This window comes from Polyodon spathula, chromosome 33 (genome assembly GCF_017654505.1).
Source record: "Polyodon spathula isolate WHYD16114869_AA chromosome 33, ASM1765450v1, whole genome shotgun sequence".
In the NCBI taxonomy this organism is placed as follows: Eukaryota; Metazoa; Chordata; class Actinopteri; order Acipenseriformes; family Polyodontidae; genus Polyodon; species Polyodon spathula.
The window spans coordinates 1,219,211-1,240,296 of record NC_054566.1 but is presented as its reverse complement, the minus strand read 5'-3'; the positions used below and the strand labels follow the sequence as shown (position 1 = coordinate 1,240,296).

At 38.0% G+C, this 21,086-nt stretch overlaps 1 protein-coding gene across 3 annotated transcripts in view; it reads right to left on the bottom strand.

Moving 5' to 3' along the window:
* The window catches only part of LOC121303552 (multiple epidermal growth factor-like domains protein 9), a 108,726-nt gene that overhangs the window by 79,081 nt on the left and 8,559 nt on the right, over positions 1 to 21,086 (bottom strand). For all 3 annotated transcript variants that reach the window (XR_005947814.1, XM_041234318.1, XM_041234317.1), the window contains exon 2: positions 4,884 to 5,085. Coding sequence is in view for 2 of the 3 variants with exons in the window: in XM_041234318.1 (XP_041090252.1) it covers positions 4,884 to 5,085 (202 nt within the window). In the remaining variant the exon portion in view is untranslated. The remainder of the gene's footprint in view (positions 1 to 4,883; positions 5,086 to 21,086) is intronic.

Below are 21,086 nucleotides of genomic sequence, written 5' to 3'. Positions count from 1 at the left end.
AAGTCACCCCTCAGGGGAAGGTGTGTGTTTTTTATGTGTGTTTATTTTTGAGGAGCATCTAAATACCTCACTCACACCTCAGGGGAAGGTGTGCGTTTTGAGTCAAGTACACACAGTTGTTCATTTACGTCTCATTTGGTTTCTAAACAGCTCAAAACACAGCCCTGAGCAAGGCTGGGCAGAGGGTAACTTATGTAAGTTATGTATGGTGTTATGCAAGTGTGATGTATACTTCTGTCACCACGTCTTCATAAAACAGTTCCATTTTAGTGTGCATCGGCATACAGCCATTCCTAAAATGTTGATATTACAAGCATCTTGATCAGGTCATTTCGTATGTTCCCTAGGGTTGGGCATTTCTTATCAGAAATTGAAGTATGTATGATGAACCAGGCTTCATCAGCTCAGCGGAGGCATGTCTGGGAAAGTATAATACAAGCAGTAAATTATAATATTCTGTGCAATAACCTCCAATTAAGAGAGCCAACAAACATAGCATTGATGTTTAAGCATTGTTATTATATAGCCTACTGTAACCAGATATTTGGCTGGTCTATTGAGGTGTTAACAAAAACAGGGTGCATTTGGTGAAGAAACTTAACATGCTGACCACAGTGGCACTAATACTGTAGTAACACGTATTCTAGTTTTGAAAAGTATACCCTAAAATACAGTCTGAAACAAGACACTCAAAGTGTTTTTTTGACAGTAAGTTCGACCCATTTATGAACTTGTGAAAACTGCTTTTCAATAGGGTTCTGCACCTTCGAATTTCATCTGAGTTTCACATTGTATTGTGAACACTTACTTCAGTTATTTCCTTTATCTGTGGTAATGGACAATGGACAACACAGTGATGAATCTCACTGGAAAGAGTGCCACAAAAACACAAATTATACTTGTTTTGCTTACTAAGCTTCTGCTATAGCTTAGTTCCTAGAAGAACACCCAGAGTAATGAAAAAGAAGTGGGAGGACTTGTCTGGTACTCCTCTAATAATATTATGCTATGCTGTAGTGGAGCCCTAAGCCAGCCTGTCTTTCGTCTTGAATATGTAACTGTAGACCTTTATACTTCACTAAATACCTCAGAAACTAAAAACATTCTTTCAAAGTTTCTAAACCTTCTACACGATTCAATACATAAGGAACCATTTTACCCAGCAAATTTATAGAAAAACACTTTCATTCTGATTGGCCTACACGGCCAAAGTGGAAACATTTTTATTGAATTGGAAGCAGGTGTGCTGCTGTAACTTCAGAGGCAGCACATTGTTTATCTTGTAATGAGCTGGGGTGTGGTTGTGCTGCTGCACATTGTTTATCTTGTATTGAGCTGGGGTGTGATTGTGCTGCTGCACATTGTTTATCTTGTATTGAGCTAGGGTGTGGTTGTGCTGCAGCACATTGTTGAGCTTGTCAAACTTGTGTCCTGGGTATCATTTTAAATGCAGCACACAATAAGCAATGCATCTTCTGCTGAGGCAGTTCAAAATCTGCTCACACAGAGGAATCTGAAAGACTAGTATAATAAACAAGAAGGGTTGGCCATTTCAGCTGTGATGAACATACCGTTTGATAAAGGACGGGACATCGAGTGAGAATTTTACTTCAAAATAAAACAGCAGGCATGTACCAGAAGGGATGCTCGTTGATGGTAGAGCTACCGAATCCGAATCACTACTTATTCCACCCAACTCCTGGTCCAAGCTCTTGCACTCTTCAGGCTGGACTACTGTCACTCTCTCCATGCTGGTCTCCCTGCTTCAGCTATCCGCCCCCTTCTGCTCATTCAAATTTCTGCTGCACGTCTTGTATTCTCCCAACCTCGCTACTCTCACACTACCCCTCTTCTTCGCACCCTCCACTGGCTACCTATCTCTGCTCGCATTCAATTCAAGATTTGTTCTTGCCTACCATTTCTCTTCACTACTGCCCCCTCCTACGTTCAATCCCTTGTGTCTCCCTACACTCCGCTCCTTCTCTATAGGACAATAACTGACTCCACTTGCCATCCTCCTGTGCTCCTTCTCTTCCCTAGCCCCTCTGTGGTGGAATCAGCTACCAGAGAACTTCAAGACGGCTCTGTCTCCCACTGCCTTCGCTCCTCCTCAAGACCCATCTGTTCAGAATGCACTTGTACGCTCTTGCTGTACTGCTCCATGTATGCACTGGATTTCTCTGACCTCAGCAACATGTTACTGGATCCTCATGAATGCACTGTCCTTGCACTATTACACTACCATGTCATTGTAGATATAACTAGATATTCCCAATTAGTTAGTAGTATTATTTAGTTAGTAGTATTACTATTTGCACTTACTGTAAACTTATTATTATTATTATTATTATTATTATTATTATTATTATTATTATTATTATTATTATTAATGGTTGCTTGTAGTTCTGTGGTAGTATGTGCTGTTTCAAGTAACTATGAATAGCCATATTCACAAAGCGTCAGGGTACTGTTAAGTTCACTGCAGTACTATGTGTTAAGTGTGTTGAAATCCTTCAATAGCATAGCCCTGAATTTTGTCATAATGTGACATAAAAGGAAATTAAAGAAAAATAGAACAGTTTTTAGTACCTTTTTACTCGCATGCATACACACATGTGTACACCTATCAAACCAAGAGCTTAATAAATCAATAAAAACACACATGCTCATGCAGAAGTGCATACAATACATCTGATAAAAATCGGAATAATGATTTTCACTGTGGCATTTCAAATGCCTTCATTTCATTCATTCATTCATTCTAGGGCTGCCCTAGATAATCGTATCCAGCTGATCATCCTGCTACCATCAATCAAGCTCTTGCTTTCATCATGGAGCTTCATTGAGGTTTTACCAGCTACCTAACTTTCCTGTGTCTTGAACATGCTATAAAAACACATTCATGGAAACTCCTAGCTATTAAAACAGGGCTGTTACATAACTAGTACAGTCTGACAGCTCCAGGAAAACAAGTCTGCCAGAGATGATGCCATTATATGTATTTTCAAATCAGGAACAAACAAAACTTATTTTTAAAATTATTTCAATTATTTTAAAAACACTTCCCCATTTCTGTGTGGCAATGTCAGTACTGCACAGTCAGACTTGGCCTCTTTGAAAAAAGCCTAGGTTTTTTTTTTTTAACTGTAATACTCCAGTTTAGGTACCTGTTATAAGTGACTATAAATAAGGCTGCAATTATAATATAATACATATTTTTCTTTTTGGGTGATATTTCAGAAGACGCTATAACCTTAATTTATTAATCAAGCTGCTGTCACTGCAGATACAATATGGTGGCACAAAAGCAGTTTTAACTACTAACTGTCCCCAGAGATTTCTTTAGTTTTGCTAAGTAAGTCATCACTATTATCCATGGCAACTTCCAGGGTTTTTCAAGCATTAATTATGAACCCGTAAGCATATTTTCCTTATTTTTCATTCAATTTTTTTCTGTAATAATTTCAATTTTAAATGCCTGAAACTAATTTTAAAAATGTAAAAATCGGGTTGATCATTACATTTTATGAGCTGTGGGTAATTATATATTTTCATACATGACATGTTACAGATAACTCAAATATGGCCCAGTAGCAAAGAGGCAAAGGCAGGGAGCAAGAAACCTTGTTTAGCTTTGGCATTAAAACACACTCTAAGAGCATCAAGACCTACTTGAGGACCACCTTGACTCAACAGCGCCTGAACCACAGATATTGCCCGTATGTTTGTCAGTGTCAGGTCAAACATTTCCTAGGGCCCTGAACCTACTCTGAAAATCTATCTAGACAAAATTTGCTCAAAGCTCTGCAATAAACAAACAGTTAAAACAAAAACTGGTTAAACACGCTAAGCCAGGCAATATCCCAGTCTCAGTGAGGAAAGATAACAATAACATAAAAGCATATGTTCAGGCAAAACAAGGCTGCAGTTCCAGATAGGAATCAAACTCAAAAACGTGTACTGTAGCAACAACGCTCTTCCGCTCTGCAAAATGGCATAGCTCCCACCGATAACAAAAGTAAACAGGAGCTATAAATGTAAGTGAACAATGTCCAGCCTGCCGTGTACTTTTACACAGCCTCAGTATCAGGGAGGGATACCTCATGTGAGGCTGGATTGGTATGTTACGAAAACAAAACCAGGCCTGAGTCAGAGGACTGCCAGATGAAACACTGGTGTCACCCAGATCACAGGCTTTGATTCACTCTGCATTGTACTCTATATTCAAGAGCACTGAATTGTACTCCAAAAATACACCAGGTGGAGTTTTTAAAAAATGGACAACAAAAAAGAAACATTGCATGTATAGGACCAGCAAATTATATGAAAGTATTAAAGAAAGCACTGGACTAAATCTAGATTTTCTGTTTTTAGCTTCCAAGTACAAATAGTTTTCTGTCCCTGCTTACATTACCATTATATGCTGTAATAGGAGAAGGCATAGGTACAATGATTTTCATACTATGTGTCAGTAAAACCTTAACATGAGCCAAGATATATAGTGCAACATCAATGACTACCACATGTGTGTGTGCTAGAACGAAGACTTTATAACTTTGCACTTTAAACTGTCTCCAGCATGCATTCTATTTATACCCCACACATGCAAGGCTGTCAACTACAATTCATAGGAAGGAATACTGTTACATTATTTTTAAAGATAAGGGTGAAAGCAAGTATGTTTGACCTTCTTTCAGTTATTTGAGGAATAATGATTACCCATGTCCGTCTTTACGGGGAGTGTTAAGATATTTACTGAAATATTCAAGCTTGAATCTTTACATTTTGTTAGTTAGTAGGGGTGAAACCACTATTATGTTGACTATATGAGTTTATTCGTTGTTTTCATCCCCGTGTCCAGTCTGCTGGTATTGCATTCTTACCTGTCACAAAGTGAATGGAGTGCTCCTGTAGTATCACATCCACATGGCATGCACACCTCTCCGGTTCCATTTGTGAAATAGCCCTCCTCACAGTCCGTGCACTGCAGGCCGGTGTATCCAGGGTAACACTCGCACTGACCTGTTGTCTCGTTACACTGATCCATGCTGGGGCTCCCCGTGCTGCTGCAGTTACACGTGTAGTCTGTTGGAGAACACGAAAACATGGGTGAGAGTCAGCTCAAGCTTGTTTAGTTTTCTCTTACTGAACTTGTCAGCTGCTCCACTGGGAACAAGAGACACAGGGGTACAGAGATATTTCTTTTCTTTGAGGGGGAGGGGTCCTGCAGCAGGATTTAAATATGACCATTTTTCCTGTTTCCTATAAAAACACAAATATTAGGTTCCCCAGAAATGGAATGCTATATTGAAGAACAAATATCCTTGTATTTTGAATGGTTATATATATTCCAGTAATATTCCTACATAACGACTCTCCCCTGTAAGCAGATCATTTGTAAACAAACGTTCCTCACTTAAAGGCATGGATGTTTAACCAAAAGATTACAAGAACGTAAAAACAACGAGGTTCAAACCATTAACAGAAGAGTTAAGAAAATAAAATAAAATAAAACACTTGTTTATATATAGGTTAAAACCATCACATTTGCATTTAGTGGAGAAGCATGAGAATGGACTTCAGCTGAAATGGACAGATGCCTTCAGCTAAATAGATAGCAATAAATTACATGACTACATGCTTTTTTTTTTCCCATTCACAGCTTGCTGCACCAATTTACTGTGCTACCAATATGTATGACCTGGTTATGGTATTAGTTCTACATTTTAACCCTAAACATGGTTTTCTGCAGTGGTGATTGCAAAGACTGGATTCAAAGCACTTCACCATCTTACCTGTACCTTAAAAGCAGTTGAATCTTAATTGTGTCCCATTCAGAATTACAGCACGGACACGAATGCACTTAATGGGAACTACTGTACTCCACATTTTACATGAAAAATAGCAGCCAATCTTTCATCACTTTGATTGTTAGTAGGAATAAAGGAGGGTGAACATAAAAGTTCAACACCCTTGCATGAGAACCATAAAAACAGTGCGTTTACACTTACAACTCAGACCAAACTGGCTTAGGTTTGATCAGATTAAAAGATTATTTTCATTTGAACCACTGGTTTACACTTCGCACTGATCCAGGCTGCCTCTGGCCCGGTATGCATGCTCATAGTCCCTGAACTGTAGTGCCCGATCAAATCAAATTATATTTATAAAGCACCTTTCATGGCAAGCCATCCCAAGGCGCTTTTAACAAGAAAAAGGACATTCGGAAGTACACTTAATACAATAAACACAGCAAGAGAAAACAACATTTTAAAATTAAAGCAAATAAAAGCAACAGATGAGGAACTCAAACCAAATAAATAGGAATAAAATTATATAAAAAATAAATATTATAAAAAGATATAAAAGCCCTATTATAAAAGTATGTTTTAAATTTATTTTTAAAAATGGCCAATGTTGGTGCATCTCTCACTGTGCATGGTAGAGCATTCCTGAGTTCAGGTGCCCTGTGACTGAACACTCTACCACCTGTCCTTTGCTTCAAAATCCTTGGGATTGATAGCAGCCCTGCATCTTGGGATCAGAGTGCCAGCCAGGGGACTAAAAGATCCTTCTAATACTCACAGCCAAACCATTTAGGGCTTTATAGGCGATAAGAAGGACCTTAAAGTCAATCCTGGACAGCACCAGGAGCCAGTGGAGGGCTGCTAACACTGGGGGCATTGTGCTCAATAAACAGAACACCATTTGGAATTCAGAGAACAGGGCATTGCAGTAATCAATCCTAGAAGATATGAAGACATGCATCAGTCTCTCAGCATCGTAGCCGATGACATCATATCGACCACCCCTTGTGCAGGGTTGCCAGATTGAAGATTTTCCCCAAAACTATTTATTTATTTATTTATTTATTGCCAGTGCCCAGATAACACTGCTCGTCTCAACAGTAAGGCCATTTTAAAATATCACTAGTTTGTCTAATGAATTTTAAAATGTAAGTGTAAGTAAAATTAAACTGTCTAAAAAGCTGGTTTCATAACGGATACCATACAGTTGAGACGTTTTACACCACAGATCTACGTAAGCAGCACCCAGGAAGATGAAGAGAAGCTTGGTGTCACTGTTGATGCTATTATTTCATGATAGGGAGAGATAGAGTGAGAGCACATACACATAACAGTATAAACAAGTCTTCATTTTAAGATCTTTTGTTTGCTTATTCAGTTTTACATTTGGGGGAAATTGTGTGATGTTGGGGATCGGTTTAGCGGTAAATTGTGTAGATGATCTGGCAACACTGCCCTTGTGAATTTTCAACCAGTATATAACAGTTTTCAATGTAAGTTTCACAGAGAGTCTTATTTACTGTACTAATGATCACGTATAATGTGTGAGCATAGGAGCTCAGAAGAGATTCATTACATTCTCCTTCCAATTATTCAAAGCTTGTCCTCGAGCATAAACACAAGTACGATTCAAAGACAAACCTCTTACCAATATACTAAAGAGCAGGCTTATGCTGACGTCAGCATGGATTAACTGAGCCGCTAGGAGGAGGTTCATTACACATGGAAAAATTGAAGTTTGACGTACAGCTAGACAAACGCTGTGCCTCCATCTATTGTGTTCAGCTTTCCCCAGTCTTTTTGAATCATTCAATATGGAGCACACATTTCAATCTTCTAAAGCTTGTTTTTCTAATTCTCCGTTTGCCACTGTCCTTGCCAAGACCCTGGAGGAGGGGAAACGATGAATCTCAGCTGGACCCTGCTGCTAAAATACTCAAAATAAATGAAAAGTATCTAACCCCGCAGTTGAAGGTTTTTCATTTAAATCATTTTAATATGATAGGAGAGTGGAGACTGCATTTACTATTAGAAGACTTTAGTAGAGATTCATTGTAGGTTTGGAATGAAAAAAGAATACAAAAATAAATGATATTTTTCAGAAAAACTACAATTGTTTCTCTGTTATAAAAAAAAAAAAAGAAAAATAACAATTCATATAGATGGCTGAAGTGTAGCTGTATTGTGTAATGTACTGTTAAACATAAAAATTGTTGTGGTGTGCAACCTACAAAACAATAACTGAAGCCAGTTTAAAAAAACACTGGCTGTATCTTGCCTTTGGGATCCCAGTGTGATTTTGTTGTGCAAGGTAACTGCAATGGCTCATCTGAACATTATTTTACTGCAATCAACTCAAGGCACATACTTAAAGAGCAAGCAGCTTCAAATGTCCTTTTAACATGTGGGTTTACATTCCCCTCCTTGTTTGTATTTTCTGGGTATCATTTTTCTCTCAATCTGCCATTTACTTGGTTTTGACATTACAAGCTGCAGTACCTGTTCTTTAAAACAGTGTAAACACACATTAAGAAAATCTTTCTTATAATAAAACAATGTATATACATCAAGTGATCACAGTTTGACAGTGGTGTTTGTGCTTCTTGCTCTCAAGTTAATATTCCAACTAGTAGCTTTGTGAAAGCTATAAATATCAAGACCACGACTGCTTGAAAGCTGGCATCCTGTGCCACGCTAGAATTCAGCAAATCCAGATTCAAGACTTGGCATGATGGCCACTAAATTTCTTTGCGTTTCTAACATAAAAACTTAATGACTTTGACAGGACAGCTGAGGTTGGTGACGTCAGGCCAGAAGAAGGAACAACTACTCACACAGGTAGTACTCTGTTAACTTCCTCCTTTTCTCGCTCTCTCTCGAACAAGAAGAGCTGCAGGCTTTTATATCAGTGACCATCTCGCGATTAGAAACAATTAACCCGGGAGATTGGTCACCTTCAAACACAGGGTTTGTTGGGATCGGGCTTCCCCATTCACACTGCCAAACAATAACACAAACACTTTGTATTTTAAATAAACACAAAATACATTTCGATCAATAGTAACTATAACAAAACAATAACAAAGCAAAACACAAGTTTTAACTAACGCAAAATTATACATTTTAAAAGCACCTCATATTCTACATAAACACAAAATGCAAACACCCGTTCAAAATAAACAAATACATTTTATTTACATGCAGGGCTTTGCCCTGCCATCTTTAAATATGTGTCCTGCTAGACTGTTTTAAGGAATGATTGTTCAAGCTGTTTTGAAGTATCATGTTTGAAGTTATGCAACCCTTCCAGCTGTTTTAGAGAAAGTATTTTCAAACCACTTTTTACCCAATTACTGAAGCCATTCTTAAAGTTGTGTAAACACGGGCCGTATTGTTTTCACAAAGGACCAGGGTTTTTATATTACTGTAGTCTCTTCACCTTGCTTTTCTTAGGGCAGGTCTAGCTTGTTCTGGTTTCTTGCCTGCAGGCTCTGCTCTGACGCAGTGTGTAACGGATCATGTGTTGCAGAGGCTCTGAGCAGAGATCAGATAACACGCTTAATAATGAATGTCAGCATGGCATGCATGGAATTACAAGGTGATACACTAGAATCACGTCTGAGAGGACAAGCCAAGTCATATTGTGTTTCTTCTCTGAGATAGAAAGAATTTCATTTTTACAAGTTTATTTACAATTTGAATATTTTTAACATTCAAATGTAATCTTTTGTATTGGTATTCTTTTTTTTTTTTTTTTTTTTTAATATTAATAATAAAGATAACAATATCAATTTTAAAACTCGAACCAAACTGGCAGTGCAGCAGTAGTCACAGTCTCTCTCAAACAATGTGAGAAGCAGGTTCCTCTTGTGTTACTGTCAGGCATTGTAGTGGGGATTTTCCAATGATTTTGAGAGCATTGACCCAGCACTTTCCAGTTTACTTATTCAGAATGCAGAACAGTACTTTGATTACTTTGCAAGTCAGCAAGATATACAAACATAGTTAGAGTCAAATATTTGAAGGTTTCTATCATTTGCCTAGGGTTCCATTTAGGACAGCAGCAGCTAGACAACTAATTGATTGGAGTAGTAGTCGATTAACAAAATCATTAGTTTACTATTCTGCCTCATTTTTGTAAGAGCACAGTAGGCAGTATATGTACCTTTTATTTACTGAAAGACCCAACACAGCTGTACTGTGATTTAAACTTATTTCTATACTCTTACTTAACTGTTGTATTAAACATGTAGTTAACAGTAGAACTGTTATCAATGTACTAATCTTCAATAAAAATAAATTTGAATAAAGGAAATTGCGACATTAATGACGATTGTTAATTACTGGATCATGAGTGGGATAACTCTTGATACACAGTTACATTACATACACAACTCTAATATATATACTAGCTGAAGTACCTGGCATTGAACAGGCAAATTCAGTATTTCATGCATGACAAACTGTGGAACGGTAGCCTTATGGTTTCCTATAAGCTACCGATCTTGGGTGTGCTTGGACCCTTTTCCCTTTTTTAAACTTATTTTTTGGTTTTTGCCTTTTTTTTTTTTTTGAGCTACATGACTACTGTAGTGATCCAGCAATGGGGTTACTAAATAAAAGTACCACGGGGGTAAAAATGTATCCAAACATAGCCCTCGACCTTCCCCAGGATGGAAGAGGAGGCCGTGCAAATTTTGGTTGCACTTGCTCCTGTGGGGTCTGAATGCATAAAAGGAACAGACAGACAGACTAACTTTCTTCTTTATATATTAAGATACACACACACATAATTATATATATATATATATATATATATATATATATATATATATATATATATACATACATACATACATACACCTTTCTCTCTAATTCATCTTTCTTAATGGATTTTGCAGCTTTATACAGTGCAATACCATGACCACCCTGGATTAAAGATATGGCATCTTACAACACAATTGCAAGAGCTGCAAGGAATTTCTCCACCGCCATTGCCCTCACCAGATTCTAGCAGGACCCTTGTGCTAACTTTGATCAGCTGGTAAACAGTTGGAAAAAGTGCCTCAGCAGTTCAAATTTCATTTGCATTTTGTATGCCAATTTACATCAAAATAGACTACACAACAGTAGCTTATCTGGCGGCTCTTTTGCATCTTGTCACCGTACTGATGTGCTGACAAGAGAATTGCACTGGGCCAGTGTCTTACTCTAGTCCTTTTATTTTGAGTGTTTGTTTTTGAGGAGAACACAGTAATACATCACATATCATGAGGAAACTTGATTGCAATACGATTAGTATCTAAACAAAGAATTGATTGAAATGGATTGGAAATTATTGCGTTAAGCTGTGGAATTGCGACCTGTTGATCAATTAAAAACCTGAGTTGGCTCTAAATAAAGACATTACTACTCAAAGGTGAGCAAGTTATTACTGCATTATGCACGCTCCTCAAGAATAAACACAGGAAATAATGGGTCCTGGTTTACTGAGTGATCCCATTCACTTGTGGTTTCTGCCAAGCACTGTTCCAGATGCTTTTCCTGTAGCCCTGGAGTCCACAGCCAGACAGAAAATTACTCCAGTCAGGATCTAAACCAGCGGTCTGGATTTCAGCCAGCCCCTCTGTAGCATCTCTCCAGTTTTATGACTTTCCTCTCTGCTCCATTTCTGACCCAGATTAAAATCAGCTGTTCTCTAAGGAGCAGTTCTATAAAAAGGGCTGCCCGAGATTGCTACATTTTACAAAAAACATACCTGGAAGGACTCTGCTGTACTGTATATTTATAGAACATGCAACAGTTTTTTTTTTTTTTGTAATGTTTTGCATATTTTGATTGTACAACTGCTGTAAGCATCGATATATATTGATAAACAAGATGAGTAATGGATACAGTTCATGTGTTCACACCAATGATGCCATTTGACCTTTCAGAAAAGGTGCTCTGATTGTCTGTGCAGATCAGAAGACATCCACATTTCAAGTACAAACCAAGTCACTGAATGGTGTTCTTCGTCATTTACTTTTAAGCTCTTAACACAAAATGTGATCACACATCTCAGGAACTACAGAGCCTTGAGGAAGTGAAGATGCTTGTACTCTGTATGTGATATTAAACAATGAAATAGATTTGAGATATTGTTTTTTATTTTACTTTTCATTTAAAGTAGGTATTTAAAATACAATATTAGCAGTTAAATTAGTTTTAGGTTTACTATTCCATTATTATGAAGTGCTTAAATATTAAACTGTCTAAATGTGAGACAGCCTTAGAATTTCAATAGAATCATAAGCAAGCTTTTGATATTACTTTCCCCAACCTTCAGACTGAATGTTGTGAAAGGCTATACATTAAAATTAATTAAGTATATTTTTAAATTACAACCAAGCAAATACATAAAATTTTAGTAATTCTGAAGAGGTGACACTCTAAACTGCAAAGAGCGACCCCATAGAGAGAATGTTGGCATGCTAGTTTACATATGGCCTCCCAATTCAAGGGCATGGCTATATTAATTCAGAGTGAAATCTGTGCAGCGAAGTACCAGTTCTTAAATCAGTGAATTCAGCTGGCATCCACTCCCTTTCCAACTAGCTTGTTTTTTCCCCCTTGGTAATAATAGATCTATCAGCATAATTATTTAGTTCTGGTCACCACATTACCAACAGGACCTTGTCGGCCGTGGAGAGAGTCCAGTGAAGAGCAAACCGGCTCATTCCTGGGCTGTTGTGCCATTGTGCCTTAATAGTCTTGTCCTGAGTCTCATAATCAGATATGGTGAATATTTTATCCCTAAATACAAAGAAAGACTGTTTATACTTGGTTTTCACTGAAAAGACAAAAATCACTTGCACCACGCACCACATACTTTCCAAGCTGCGATAGAATATTTCCTAAACTACAGTACTGCAGTCAAATGCCTTTTGGCAAAAACAGATCTCTGCACAGAACACTGGGACCATGATGAACAAATTCAAATCACTGGCATTATACAAGTGACAGAATCTGTAACTAATGTCCTCTGGTTCATAGCACTGTGCCTGCGTGCTAGTGTGCAGCTAGCTGAGAAAAACACCAAGCAGATTTGCATTAGGGTGAGGTAAATCAGCACATTCTCCATTGTGGGATTCAGGCTTGGCAGACAAGCAGGGAGAAATAATAAAATAAAATTACTGTGGAAAGGCGAGCAATCTACAATACAGTGCTGTGAAAAGCAGAACGCAGTTTTATTTTAAATTATTTTTCCATGATATTTTACATAGTGCATTCTCTCTGTAGGATAGAGACACATCAGCTTGGGGCACAATCATAAACATGCTGTGCAAGGTAAACCGTTTGCAGCTTGTTTGGCAGTGAAAAGCGATGTACTAAAGAGATTCAAATGTACAGTTGTATAGATTTTCTTACAAGAAGCCTAACTAGGAACTAATTAATTCCATAAATTACCCACGCTATGAACATCCATTCACTACATAGAAATGGGTAGATTTGAATGAAACCTATATTTTCATTTGATCTGAGAGTTAAATTGTCTCTATCCATTCAAGGCTTTCTTTCCTGTCAGCATCCAATCAGCAGCTTCTCGTGATGACTGACATTCTTTGCAGCCAGTAAGATGATTGACCCCAATGGCATTTCTGAGATGAAATGAATGCAACAGACACCAAGGAAGACAGACTGCCAAGCAAACTGAGAACGTTCTGTAGTACCAGAATTAAGACTTTAAATGGAAATAAATATTTGTTACAACATGTGTTTCTTTCAAAACTGAACATTTGAGACATATATAGCACAAGTGCAAGGTTAATGTATGAAATTCCATAAGATTATACATATAAGGGTGTGCAATTAGACATACAGTCATGATGCTTTAGAAGTAAAAAAGGAATTTAACTGCACTATACAGTACCATATTTTTTATTATATAATATTATATACACACACATACACACACTTATATAAATAAACATTAATGATGATACCAAAGAACTAGTAAACATTTATGAAGAAATCTTCCTTTAGAAATAAACCCAAAACATAAAAAACGGCAATGAAATAGTGCTTTTTGTTGTAGCAATTTGTGTTTTGGAGTGTCCAATCTGATTAACAGGTAATAAATTCAGCTTTACTGTTGTCCTAATATAATATCCCTTGGGAGTTGAACCATTAAAACGGAAAAAGGAAATAAAATTTGACATAAAAGCCCCATCTCCCCCATAAAGTAAAATGGATATGCAGAAAAGTGTGTGACACCAAAGGTTAAAACAACGCGGCAGTGAAACTGTTCCTTTTCACTTGATCAAGACTAGAACATACATTCGACTAGAGCCAATATAATTTCTAAGCAGTTTTTGCAGGTACAGCAGAGTATGTGGTGTGCTGCACTGTGCAGCCCTCATCTCAGTTCCTCAGTATGAAGGATGGTGCCAATGTCTCTTTTTCTTAACACAAAATTTGACCTAGATTGGGTTTTTTTTTTGGCATGCAATAACTGATGAACAAGTTCATGGATTTCAATGTGTTTTTTGGTGCTCTAGATTTTGGGAGTGACAGAAAGAACCAGTGCAAAGTCCAATGAGAAAGACAAGTATTCAATTAATGAGTTGAGAACATGTTCTATCGAATTGACTTGTGCAAACAGGAAGCTCAACAGAAGTTATACACAATATTATTGTTGAAATTAGGAAGGATTTAATTTATTAGTCTACTTCTGCATTCACTTATGTAATATCTATCAAATAATATAAATATGAAACAGAAATCTCTAAAATCAGTGTTTGTACCGAGAAAGGTCAACCATTACTATTATTATATATTTATTTTTTTATATAGAGCCTTTCATTAGTAGACCACCATCACAAAGCGCTTTACAGAGGTAGGCTGTGAACTGTGCATTACATGCAGGGTCACTTACAATATGACATTGATTTAACATTTAATCCGCAGGATGGATTTAAATTTGGACAGACACCAAAATCTAAGCCGAACAACTGGACAAAACTCATAAAAATAGTTAAACATAAATCTTTTTTTTTCTATAAAGTGTTGCTGTAACTGTTAGTATTAATATATAATAATTTTTATATAGCACCTTTCATAGTGGACCACCATCACAAAGCACTTTACAAGATACAAGACTAGGGTGAACTAGAGTCACTTACAACAACGTCTCACCCCAAACACGGAACACAAGGAGGTTAAGTGACTTGCTCAGGGTCACACAGCGAGTCAGTCAGTGGCAGAGGTGGGATTTGAAACGATGACCTTCTAGTTAGAAGCCCTGGAATTTAACCACTGGACCACACTGCCTCCAACAAAGATAACATACAAATAAATGAACAATGGACTGCTTCTAAATGGTGAGTATTTACACTTTCATGATGTATAGGACTTCCATAGAAGAACTAAGTGCAAAAACAGGGAGTGGGTAAACTAAAATAACTCAATGAATTACATGTCAAGTACCGTGTCGTCTAAAGGGAAGTCACCCATGTCAAGCCTTTTTCACAAATGTCCTTGGTGAAACTCATGACGCTGCAGAACAAATGCCATTCATCCTTATCCTACAACCAACAACCCAATTGTGCAGCTCAAGATCTGCAGTGAGAACTCTGGGACAAGATGTGGCACTCCAGGTTTGTATCTGTGGCAACAGTCAGGGGTCTGAAGAGACAGAGAATCATCAAAAGACAGAGAAGCTTGAGGGAGAAGGGGCAAGACTAATTTAAAATGCCATGGAATCCAATGGAGATTTTATCAAGAAGCCCTTTAAAAAAACCTGACTAAACTAGAAGAGGAACCCAAACAATCAATTCCCCTATAAGCAGATATAGCAAAGCAAAAAAATGAGAGGAGACTGAGCTGAAGCACGTTAGAAAAAGCTAAAATCTCAAATACTGTTGTTTAGGCCAGAGATACACAAGCAATTTTTATAGTCAATTCTAGTTAACAACTGAATTGCTGTTGCTAAATTTGCCACACTCACACTGGAAATTGACAATTATTTTAAGCAGTTATAAGATGGCGACTGTTTGCAGTAAACATGTTTCAGCAGCTGCATTGGAATCATTTTTGAAAAGGCATCAATGTAGAAAACGTAGAGTGTGGACCAGGCAAAACACTGAGTTTGGAGGTTCTGCAGTCTTTAAATTCCACACATCTAAACATCCCATAAAAAAAAGGAAATTGATCAATTGCTAAGTCTCCTCATATGTCCACTTGTGTAACCACACTTCCTATTTAGCACAACTGAGAGTGAAATCAGGCGATTAGGAAGTGCATGATCATTGTCTGAATACACACACAGGCACGCAGAAAAAGCAGCAGCAACTTTGGCTCCAGCGGCAGCAGTTCAGGGTGCTAGGACAGCTAGACCTCTCCAGCCTCCAAAGTTGCCATTAAGGCAAGAGGGCACTGTTACCTAATCTTGGCCTGCTTCTGTAGGGGCAGGCTACAAACCCCACATCTAGATTTACAGGGAATCCGCAGAGATACCAGCTCTTCCCCATCTGCTGCACAGCAAGCCACTTCTGGATAAGTTGCTCCATTTTCTTCTTCTCAGTTTTTTTTTTCTGCAGTTCCATGCTGGTTTAGTAGGAGGCGCTATCCCACTTATAAAACCATGTGTAGTAACGCAGTGTCGGGCAAAGCTAGTCTGCGCCCTTTGAAATATTAGACAGAGACACGGATGCTCACTTTTAAACACACAAAACAGAACAAAACACTGGAAAAAAAGAAGAAAAAAGGTCAAACAAACACTACAAAGAAAAAGTCTTCAAAATAAACACCACACCCAAGCTTTGCTATATCGGTGATTAAACAGAGAGCTCAAACCTACTGCTTTCATCTTTCCACTCTCCTACACTTCTCATGCACACATAATCAAGCTCTGAATCAAAACCATGTGGCTTTGCAAACAAGGGCCATTGTGATTACAGGTTGCCCCTTCACCAAGATGGCCACCAGCCACCAAACTTTCTCACACATACAGACGTGCACCCCCGTGTAACAGGGACATTCAGAATATGAGGTAAGAGAGTCTGTCTGCCTCATCAAGATTTGTATATATTAGTACTGAACTACTTAGAGTAATGCTGAAACTTGAAAAACAACATTCTTTAGCACAACTGGAGTATCAGAATCTGATATATCATGCCCAGTCTCTCTGTCCATTCATACAGACAGTGATGAAGGGCTTCTTTGATGGATTTTCTGATTGGTTTCAAATGTTCCTAATAGGAATATTGTCCAAGCTAAATATATACAAAGAAACCAACAACCCTAATATTCAAAAAACAATCTGTCTAAGTGGGGCAACAAATACACTATAGTCAAGCATAAAAACCTTGCAATAAATCACTCCAATTCATGTACTACAAATGTGAGGGGTACATATCAGGACAAAAGAGAGCACAAGGTCTACAATTCTGAATAGCGGTTTCTTTTTTTAAATACTTGAAGTTTTTCCAGTTTGTTTGAGAACATTCTGAGATAGAGCAAAAAAGGGTTTCACATTAAATTACTCAGCTTAGAAATGTAACAAGCTCATGAACAGAATACAAGTGGCTTGAGAGAGAACACATCTATAATTTAAGACCCTCTAATCGTTTGGGTCTGTCAGAAATCATCATCATGTGGAATACCTAGCAAGCCTGGTATCATATAGTGTAGTATCTTGTTCTGTAATTTGTAACAAACCAACTTACAAAAAAATCTTCGACCCAGCTCTGAATTTGAAGAACTCTCTCCTACATGGACAGATACCGTGTGCCTGTTTACATTTATTCACTAAGCTTGCTGCTTAGCAACCTAATCAAACATCCTGTTCCTCAAGACAAGTCTGTTAAGGTTGCAGGTGATACTGAAGTCCATTACCTTGGTTCCAACTCAAACTACAGCCATTCTCAGTCTTTCTTATGGTGTCTTTCAGGCTAACCATTCCCAGGTACTGTACAACAGTATGGGAACAAATTAAATCAAACAATAAAGTAACTGGAAATTCATACCTACTGAAATATAACTATACAGTAGAAACTAGAAATCTTTGGAAATATCATAAATGATAACTACTGATCAATCTGCAAAAGGTAGAATGCAAACAACTGCAAAGGATGGCAAACTCTGAGAGCAAACAATCACAGATAAGAAAAATGGAAAGAACAGCATCGACCAGAACAACAGACAAGGTAAAGCAGGTTACTGTGAACAGGTGCCGAGGGTGTGGCACACTCAGGACTATACAGAGTCGGTGTATACAAGGGAGGCTTATTTATTTATCTCAGGAGCTTTGTGCCCAGATTAACTAAACATAACAAGCACACCTGAAACTCACAATTGAAGACATTAAGGGATTAAATCTACATTTAAAAGCAGGATTGACCTTTCCTTTCAAACACAGATGATTTCACAATTACTCACAATGACAGAGTTCTTTGTTTAAGGTACTAGGTTTGCAGATAATGCCAAACTATATAAAAAAATAATAAAAAAAGTTTAATTGTGCATTATTATTGCCACTTAAAACCGTTCAGTTTCTGCCAGAGCCCCTTGGTATCTGATTAAAGAAAGTGCTTTATTGGGACTCATACTGTGTTGGGTATTTTTTTGTTATGTTGTTTCCTGGGATTAGCAATTGAATCTCAACTATAAACTTAAGATTTCTTCGTCATATATATATATATATATATATATATATATTATATATATATATATATACACACACACACACACACACACACACACACACACACACACACAGAGAGAGAGAGAGAGAGAGAGAGAGAGAGAGAGAGAGAGAGAGAGAGAGAGAGAGAGAGAGAGAGAGAGAACAATGATCAATCCCTAATTCCCAAGGGTTTCATTTGGTCTTTTATTCACATTCTATAACATGAGGCACCTGATGCAAATGAAAGGGTTGTTAAAATAAACAGTACTTGGGTCATTCCATGTCAAGAGAGACAGAAGAGCAACTGCGTGTGGAATGGTATCCTTGAGAAAGGGAAAAATACATGCTCCAAAGTGTAATGTACAATAAAGTAATACAATAGCAACGATTTGTTTTTACTTAGAGTTTTCTTTTGCTGTAATAAGATACTGTGGGCAGAGAGTGAATGAATCTGAGTCAACAATCTCTGTCCTGACCTGTAAGGGTGCTATGCAATAGGAACAGTGTGCCCCCAGACCGGATAGGTTGACAGTTCATTCCAGGGTCAGTTGGAAGTCGGGCATCCAGGAAGAGGGTGGAGCCATAATATCTGAAGTCATCGCCCTAATACGGTAGGCAAGGTGTCAGTCATGGATTGGAGGAGATAAGATTGGACTAGCTACCGTAGGGGGTGGGACTGAAAGTATTTCAGAGGGTGTGGTCGAGCAGCCTGTTCCTCTGTTATGGTTACGGAATTACCTGGAGGAGTAATGAGAAACCGTGAGTGTTTAGTGTTGTTGTCTTTCTATTTGACTCTTCTTGTTTGAAACTGTAGACGCCTAAACATCTGGGAGCTGTCGCTGTTAAGGCAGCATCAAACCCAGACTGCACTGCACCACTGTTAAGCACTTGTTTCATATTCACAATACCACTTGAACCCGGAGCACTCACTGATGAATTGGTGATCATGTAGGTGTTTTAAAGTGTGTATTTATTATGAATGATCATTTCAGGACTGAACCCTGTGGTTTTACTGACTTTACATAGCGTTGTGTATAGTCAGTGTTATTATTTAAGTGCCATAAATAAAGCTTCATTATTTATCATTGAAATGTTGTTTCTAAGCCCTCTACACCTGTGCACTACAAACCGCTTTGCCACAGATAACTATTATACTTTTGTTTTCCAGCTAATTGAACATTAAGAACATCTGAATATTCATTTACATTTTGAGAGATTAATTTGAACCTGAAACCCCATGTTTGTCCAGCACTAATGCTAGTGGAATCTGTAAAACTTTTGCTATTTAATTGGAGAATCAAAGGCACCCTCTATCAGACAACAGCAACATAATTTCAACACTAGAAACAACTTGTGCGACACTGGGGCAGATAATGAATCAATCAAGGCCTAGCTGGATGACCTCAAACCGCTCCCGAAGGCAGAATCTGCATATTATCAGGCTACCAGAGGGGATGGAGGGTCCTGTTAAATTCATGTCTGATTTCTTATGGAGGCGCTGGGCAGCGAGGCTATTGGCACACCACTGGAGCTAGACAGAGCTCATCCCTGACCTGGGTACAAATCTTGCCTGGCGACGTGCCTTATTCAAAATCCTGCCTTTACAAAAACCAGCTTACTTCACCCGGCTGGTCTGTGTGTTTCCTATGGAGGAGAAAATGTTTTCTTCACTTCACCAGTAGATGGGGACTCATTCTTTAAGCAGTATATACTACTGTCTCACTGTCCCCTCACTCCAACTCTAGGTGAACACCCTACCAGACGAAGGGTAAATTGAAAGGGACTCCTGGTACTGCAGGTTTTTTTTTTTTTTTTTTTTTTTTTTTTTTTTGTTGTTTACACAATGGTCACATTTTTCTGTCCCCCCCCCCCCCCCCCCCCCCCCCCCCACACACACACACAATATTCGATACATAGCTAGTAGTTAATTATTTTATTATTAATAGTAGGTTTAGCGGTGGCTTTTCCTGCACTCTTCTGGAGTGTAGTTCTGCTTGAGATCTCGAGTACATGTTTATTTGGACTGCCATGAGCATATTTTATAAACAACTCATTTTTTAATGGCTGTGTTGAGTGTTGGGAGCCGGGTGGGGCTCCTCCTGTTAGGCTGATCTGTTGGAATGTTAAGAGTGAGAATGGCCTGGTGAACTGTTCTAGAGCTCTCTGCCACCTTAAACATTTAAAAGGCAGACACAGCATTCTTACGGGAGACCCATTTTTATACATATACTGCATTGGAATACGTGTTAAAATGACTGACGGTTCTAGCTAGAATTGCAAAAATAACAATTTTATAAGCACATCTGCCACTCAAATACCATCAGGATATCTAATCCATATATTTAGGAAAAAACAATTATACACGAATCTCGACCTCACAACCAAATACGGTATATATCTGAATCAATAGTTTTCTTTCTTGAGACTAATAAGACTGATGATGTTTCAATCTCTACATTATCGGAGACCTTAAAGGCCTTTCTGCGAGGTCAGATTATCTCTTATTCAGCCCATGCAAATAAACAGTGCAGAGTTAAGCAGCACGAGTTAATAGACTATCATGAACCTTGACCTCCTATATTTTACAGCTCCTACTCCAGAGCTGTTTAGAT